The following is a 7,907-nucleotide window of genomic DNA, read 5'->3' on the forward strand; positions in this document are numbered from 1 at the left end:
TACAATTGTGTATCTAAATTCATATTATATCATGACTAATTTTATATTGAAATTTTACTTAATCTAATTTTATTTAATTTCTTAAATTAATTAATTTTTTTTATTTTTTAATTAAAATAATGTGTATTGACACTTTACAACTAACTTCTAAAATGAAAATATTGTAAACGATGGTTATTTCTTTATTAATTAGACTAATGAATCTTTTTACTATAATCATATTCTTCATACATTTTATGTAATGGAATAGACAATTAATTTTATATATTATTTAACGGTGGACAGCCCAAGGAAAATTTTTCTGAAATATTTTCCTTTAAAAGTTCAATAATATGCCTAACACCTTCCTTTTTGCTGAGGTATCTATTCATCCTTTGACCCATAAATAACTCGCCAATTAAAATGGGGAGGCTCAGAAGAATTACACCCTTAAAGTGGCTGTGACAAGTCCCTTTTTTTCGCCTATTGAAGATTATAACGAGCAGCTAGTTATTAATGTTATTCACTTTTAACGCTTTGAGATGTTACTTTTCAATATAATAATGTTTATTTAACGCATAATTTCTTTTTCTGTTTAATTGCGGGGGGCGGCGGTGATCTGAGGGGATGGATGGGAATCGGTTAAATGGTGACGTCCAAGGCAAATAATGCAAGTTAAAAAGAATAAAAAGAAAAAAAAAATAAAACGGGAGGGAGAGACACAGAGAGATTCAAAATATGACAGACAAAGAGTTACAATGATGATGTATGAATTCAATTGAATTAAATTTCTACGTATATTATTTAGGGAGGAGGTAGCTAGGGACAGAATAGAATAGTAGTCAAAACGTTTAGTAGCAATACATATGAGGAAAGGGTTTATATATGTAAGCTGATGAGGCGCAGTGAGGTGGGCAGCCGCTCTGGGAGTACCTCGTCACCGTTATTAACTGCTACCAGATATAATTACTTCCCTTTTGCGAAGACGGCTCAGATAGTGTAAGGCGGAGGCTTGGGCAAGTTCGTGACCACGCCACAGAGCGGGGCATTGTCAGGGATGTTGTACTCGTCCCTGAGGGAGCGCACCGGGGACGCGACACTGGCGTAGAGCTGTTGGCCCAGGTATGTCCTCTCCCAAATCTCAGACCTGATGTTCCACATGCCAGCGTTGTCGAACGTCAGAAGGATGGCAGCCCAGGACTTGGGGAAAACCTGGATGGTGTGCCTGCTAACGGCGTCTAGAAGATTGTAGTTCCTTCTTTTCTCGGGGGTCCATCTGCCTGGCTCAATGCTGTAGGCAATATAATTTCTTTGTTAACCGGTGCATTAATTGATCATTAGTTAACGAAATTAATTCATAAAATGTTCGAAGTAAATTCTTCCAGTTCCAGAGTTGGACCAAACTTACGCGACGGCAAAGAATGAATATCCATCCAAGTGATATGACTGGATGCTTTTCTCGTGGTTCTCCAAAATTATCTCCACGAAGTTACGGAATGTCATGTTGAGGACGTTCGGTTGCACAGTGACACCTGTGATCTTAGCTGGTGGTTCGTCCCCGATCACGTCGTACTTGAAGACCTTGTTGGCAACATTATAATACTCCGCAAGCTTCAGCGGGGTGGGTGGGTTGATATGGGAGACGCCATTGATGCCGTACCGGAGCTTCCCACCGGCCCTGCTAGCAGTGTTGACTAACTTGATAGTGCGCGTGATGTTAATAGCACCATAATGGTAAGAGCCTTGAGGATTTGGCCTCGCAGCACTGGCCGTGAGATTCCAACGGAAGGTGCGGAACTGGTTCAGGGACCAAGCCCAACCAACAGGGGCGGGAGGAAGCTTAGGTGAGGCAGCTGCTCCCTTGCCATTGGTGTAGCGAATGATGCCTGTGGCAGTGAGCACGTTCTTTGTAAATCGGGTGGATGCGACCATAAAGTAGTCCTTAGGGCCTTGGTCGGCAGTAACAAGGACCGCAAAGCACTGCCCAACATGCACATCCAGGGACTCGTACACGTTTTGTACGGTGTGGGAACCCTCCATCTCCACAAGTTTCATCCTGTGTCCTTGGATCCTGAAGTTGAGGGAGTTCTTCAGTCCAACGTTGCAGATCCTGTATTTGTACGTTTTGCCAGGCTTCATGGTGAAGAGAGGCTTGTCCTTGCCATTACCCTTGGCTACTTTACCATTGATGAGGACACCGTCTGGCCTTCCCAAGGAACGACCGCTGTCCAAGAACTTCTTGAGCATGGTGTGGCTCTTGGTATACCAATCGCCAATGAGGACAGTGTAGTCATCTTCGGGATCAGAATAAGGGACAGGGATGAGGAGACGGCTGTTTACTCGAAGACCACCAAAACCACCAGCTGCCCTGTGCATAGCCGTGGAGGGGTAGTAGATGTAGCTCCCAATCTGGTCCTTGACTTGGAAGTGGTACGTGTAGTTCTTCCCCGGGGGAATGGGACAATTCGTTCCAAGCACTCCATCTTGCCAGGAGTTTTTCCTGTGTTGTATGCCGCTCCTGCCATGCGTTTAAAAGGGAAAAAAATATATGAAAGGATCGTTAATTAATCAAATCAAAGTATACGCTACTACTAGTTCACAAGAACATATATATATATATATATATATATATATATATATATTGTGTAAATATGTACCATGTCAAAAGGAATGGCTCATCCAGGTTATTGAAGACATTGATAACAATGTTATTGTTGGTTGTAGACTTGATGTTGGGTCCTGGGAATTGACCATTTATGAGAATGGCTTGCTGAGGAACTCCCAATGGAGAGATGGTGCCGTAGGTGACGTTCCATGTGAAGAACAAGTACGGATCTTCACCGCGGACCTCAGAGATAAATGCTCCAGCTGAGAAGCACAAAAAAAGCATCAATATCACCCCGCCCATCTCTCTTACTGTCGCTAGATATCGATCTAGCGGCTACCTACTGTTTTTTTTAATGTAATAAATAACCCTTTCCTACGACCTGATCGCTATCTTCTTCCCTCTATCTATCTGTCCCTGTTGGAAGAAGATGCTTTGCTTCTTCTACCGTCCTAAGACCTCTCGCCACTATCTCCCCTTTTATACATGAGTTGAGTGTATGCACACCGTTCACCATCCGTTAATTCCTCTCAGCCCTCTCTTCGTTTTCTCCCTCAGATGTCGCCTCTCCTCTCGTTTCTTCCGACCTAAATTTTCATCGTATTGCTATTCTCACCTCCTATTTTAACGCCTTTAATTCTTCACTAGTTTTTTTTCCTATTTTTTATTGTATATTATATATTTAAGAATAACTATTTACCATATTAAGCAGTAGAAACAGTTCGAGTAAAAACAGCGTTAATAAAATTAAAAAAATACAAAAAAAGATCGTAACTCGCTCCTGCCTTTCCAAAATTAGCTTCTCCTTTTTAGAGTCCGTTAGGTACGACCGAGCGCTGTGGTTGGCACCATGACCCCTATCATGCCGCAGGTGTGTCATTCGTGAGATCTGCGTGGCGTGGTTGGCTCATTTTAACCGCACTGCTGCTGCGGTTGGAACTCCAAGAGCACCGTGGGCAACAGCTTTCATTTGGCTAATGCCACTGGACCTCCTTAATCATTATTATGATATAGTGCAGGGAAAAATATGCGCCTGCACAATAGTTTTATTTCCATTCTCTATTCTGTTTTATTTTTGAGACAAAGGTACTTTCTTATTTTTTTTTCTTTAATGTAATAAAATATATAAATAAATAAATAAATAATAAACAGCTACAATATTATAAATAAATAAATAAATAAATAAATACATACATACATACATAAAAATTATATATATTTATATTAATGGATATATGAAGTAAACACAAAATTGTTTCAATAACCATGAAATCTATTTATTGAGTAAATAGACAATACATAAATAAAAATTACAAACATAAATAAACAATTATAGTAGTTATCTGTCAACCAAAAGAGATTTGTGGGTAATATTTAAAACAAAAGTTAGAAGTAAATTTCACCTTTCTAGTAGTAGATGTCACAGCCCAAATCTCAGGCCATGACCGGTGCATAGATCCAATGGGCATAGCGCACTAAGCCCAAGCAAGTCTTTTTTTTTTTTTTTGCAATCCCAATCACCATTCTCAACCATCATTTTTAAAACTACATATTACAATTCTCAATTATAAATATTTCAGTAACGTTTTATAGCAATCCAATATTCACATTTGTATTATGCTAACATAATATCACTCATTTGCCACCTTATAGTGGCATCACTAATCAAATATACATATTTGATTTTTAACATGAATCTTAGTGGTCTTCATTACTTATACATGTACAAAAGAATAAAACTCTTGACCGTCAACGGAGTGACTCTAGGTGAAGATACAGCTACTGAGTTGCCATAGTACCTACCAAAAAGATGAGCATACGTGGACCGCTCAATTTAGGTCCCAACTGCCTCTGAATCTAAAAACATGAAGTTTAAAAACATGAGTATAAACTCAGTGAGTGAACATAAGAAGGGAACAAGCAATTGATAGAAAGAATTTGGAAATCATGATGCACTTGTTTCAAAAACAATGCAATTGATTTAATTTCTTACTAAAAAACCCCTCATTTCAAACTTTGATCACTAACCTCATAGTGTTGCAAAACCCATGATCAATCCATGAAGTTAAATGGGTGAAAAATAGGTCAAAATCAAGCAAGGTAGCAAGAATGGCAGCAAGTTTCTCGCTGCAGTGAAGTTCATTCTCGCCGCAGCGAGATTTAGGCAGCCAAAACAGAAAGTTTCTCGCTATAGCGAGAAATAGTGTTAGTTTGCATGTATTTCAGTTTTTCTAGAATATCTCCCGTTACAGAAGTCCAATTGACCTGATTTTTAAACCATTAGAAAGCTAAGAGATAGGGTTACAACTTTGATGTTTACCACTTTTCCAAGTTCGAACGAGAAGGTGGTCAAAATCTCCATTGAAATGAAAACACTGCATTAGAACTCGAAAGTTTCTCACTGCAGCGATATTTATTTTTGCTGTAGTGAGATTTTCCTCACTGCAGTGAGAAACAAGGTTGGCTTATGCCCCCACCACCCGGGAGTCTCTCGCTGTAGTGAAAGTGCATTCTCGCTGCAACTAGATTCAGGGGAGATAATAATTAAGGGATTTTTCACATGCCACACAATCCATTCCTACCATATTGCACATCAAAGTGAACACATTGACAATAATCAAGTTTCTCATTATTCATTTCGACCACATATTATAATCATAAACTTGCTATCACATATACATATATAAACATATATAAACATATATAAACACATGCACCATCCCGCTTCATTCATCGTCATAGCCAGGTCATCATCATAATCGGCTTATGCACATTCCCTACTCGTACATAGTCGGGTCAGCATTGGCTTATGCGCACTCCCACTTGCACATAGCCGGGTCAGCATCGGCTTATGCGCACTTCTACTCGCACATAGCTGGGTCAGCATCGACGTATGCGCATTCCTACTCGAACATAGCCGGGTCAATATCATTACATAACATTATTCGTCAATGCACAACATATATTCGTATATATATATATATATATATATATATATATATATCAACATAATAGAGGAGCACATAGGTTCGTCATTTTACACATTTCACATTTTCACAATACCAAAATATTTTTTTTCAAGGGCTTGTTCCCCGACACACATTTTGAAAGAAAAGTTGGAATAAATCATTCAATGTTTCATACCAAAACAATTATATCTCCTAAAACGATTTTGAAATACAAGTTCACTCACCGGTCTTGTTGATTCTTTTGCTTGACTCTAACCTCAACTAATGGTTCAAATGGGCAGGTGAGGCCTTGTTGGAACCTATACACACACAACATCACAACCAAACTAAATTGGCATTAATATAATTCTAAAAGCTATTTCTTAACTCAAGTTCAGCTAGTTATTCCTAACTAGCTTTCAATCACCATTAGGTGGCTATTTATTTCCCTACTTTAGTCACCTTAAAAATGAATAACAATCTCAACAATAGATTAACTCACCACTCTAATCATCAACCATTATCAACAACTTGAAAATTTAACCTAATTCATTACTCACCTTGGTGGTTTTTTTGTAGTTGAATTCCTTTTCAAAAGCTTCCAAGCTACTATGGCAAGTCTCTCTTTCTCTCTCTAAAACTTTCATCTAGTGAGAGAAAGTGCTGAATAAAGACTTTTGAGGGTTTTAAGGTGGGAGAGTGAAAGAGCATAAAAAGTTTTATGAAAAAGTGCTCCAATGCATGAAACTTGAAGCTAGAGAGAGAAGGTTAAGGAAGCTTTAAGGGAGGCTCCCATGGAGGATGAATATGAGACCTCAACCTCTATAGGTTTGTAATTAAGCATAGATGTAATAACACGGGCTAGGGGTAGTTTCGTCATTTCCTCTAATAAGCTGCCAGGAAAAAGTTTTATGATATTTTAAGGTCTAAATAGGCATAATAAGGTATTTTGGGTGTCATGGAGACAATAGGAGGCAGGAGAAAATTTTTAGAATAAAATAATATTTTATTAAAAAAATAATATTAAAATATTAATATTTTATTCAGTATCAAGATTTTTCATGAAGAAGGAGTAAATGGTCAATCTAAGTGGGAGAGAAGAAGAATGAAAGAATTTTGAAGAAAAAAATGATGTTAGTAGGGCCATGTGTCTTTATTAAGTAGATAAATATTTTAAATATTATGGGAACATCGCGTTGGAGTACAAACTTCATACTTTGTTTGTACATGTGTAGAAGAAGGTAATAGAAGGAAATTGGAGTTAAATGGGTGTTGGAAGTACTAAATTAAAACGAAAGGAAACAAAAAGGGTAAAATGGTCATTTTGCACCCCGAGTCAAAATTTTAAGTTTTCGTGAACCCGAGTAGTTTAGATCATTGTGGACCTTGTTCTAGTGTCAAAAGAATAAAAAGATTGCACAAAGGATTGGAGAAGAAAAAGTTAACTTGCTAAAGGGCATTTTCATAATTTTCAAGGGGATTGGATAAGCTTGGGCTATAAATATCTTGCTTCCAGCAGCTTCTCACATTTTTTCCAGCAGCTGTTCTCTTTTTCTTCTTCTCCTTTTCACGTTGCTTCCATCCTCCATGGAAGCTTGATATCAAAGCTTTATAACCTCTATCAAAATAGCTTAAATTTTCATGTTTTGGTGCACCCTTTTTAGAAACTATGTGCTCTTTCATTCTCTCACTTTCAAACCCTTGAAAATCTTGTTTCCATACTTTCTCTCACTAGCTAGGTGTTTAGAGAGAGAAAGAGAGAAAAAGCCCTATAATAGCTTGGGAATTGTTGGAAAGAATTTCAAAGTTACAAAACTATCAAGGTAAATAGTAAATTAGCATTGGGTTTTAAGTGTTGATAATGTTTAGTGATTGATTTGTGGGTTTATTGTTGAGATTGTGTATTGACTCTATTGTTACTAGGATAGTGGGAATAGATAGCCATTTAAAATGGCAATTGAAAGCTAGCTAAGGGGTAGCTTTTAGGGTTTATAAGTATGAATTGACATTATGGTGATGTTAATTTGATGGTAGGTTCCAACGAAGCCCCATTATCCCAAGTGGACCATTAAGGAGGTTAGAGTTGGATAAAGGCTCAACTACTACCGGTGAGTGAACTGCATTTCAAAATCATTTTGGGAATGTGACTGTTTTGTACAAAGCATTTGAATGATTTTATACAACTTTATCTTAAAACAAGTGCCTTAGGAATAAGCTTTTGCTAAATGGTTTTATGTTGTGATATGTGATTGTTATTGATTCATGCACCATTTCATTATGATGATATATATATATGTTGTGCATGATAGTTGATACTGTGTATGATGACTATAACCGTTTGTGTGCACGATGTGGGGGGATGCACATGCCGGTGA

The 7,907-nt window shown here is 37.8% G+C and overlaps 1 protein-coding gene across 1 annotated transcript; it reads right to left on the bottom strand.

Annotated features, from left to right (window-relative positions):
• On the bottom strand, positions 694-3,032 carry LOC18589565 (L-ascorbate oxidase homolog). Its single transcript, XM_018128499.1, has 3 exons — positions 2,637-3,032; positions 1,388-2,497; positions 694-1,270 (listed from the first exon to the last, which is right to left on the bottom strand). Exons 1-3 carry the CDS (start codon positions 2,885-2,887, stop codon positions 970-972), a joined length of 1,662 nt encoding a protein of 553 aa, XP_017983988.1. The 5' UTR covers positions 2,888-3,032; the 3' UTR covers positions 694-969.

The sequence above is a fragment of the Theobroma cacao genome, chromosome 9, assembly GCF_000208745.1.
Source record: "Theobroma cacao cultivar B97-61/B2 chromosome 9, Criollo_cocoa_genome_V2, whole genome shotgun sequence".
Taxonomy (NCBI): Eukaryota; Viridiplantae; Streptophyta; class Magnoliopsida; order Malvales; family Malvaceae; genus Theobroma; species Theobroma cacao.

Bases quoted from the DNA above. Each gene is read 5' to 3' on its own strand.
- LOC18589565 (XM_018128499.1), bottom strand. From the start codon at position 2,887: ATGGGCGGGGTGATATTGATGCTTTTTTTGTGCTTCTCAGCTGGAGCA. The intron at 2,498-2,636 runs GTACATATTTAC...AACGCATGGCAG, and splicing joins GAGCCATTCCTTTTGACATG to GAGCGGCATACAACACAGGA. The intron at 1,271-1,387 runs GTAAGTTTGGTC...TATTGCCTACAG, and splicing joins TATTCATTCTTTGCCGTCGC to CATTGAGCCAGGCAGATGGA.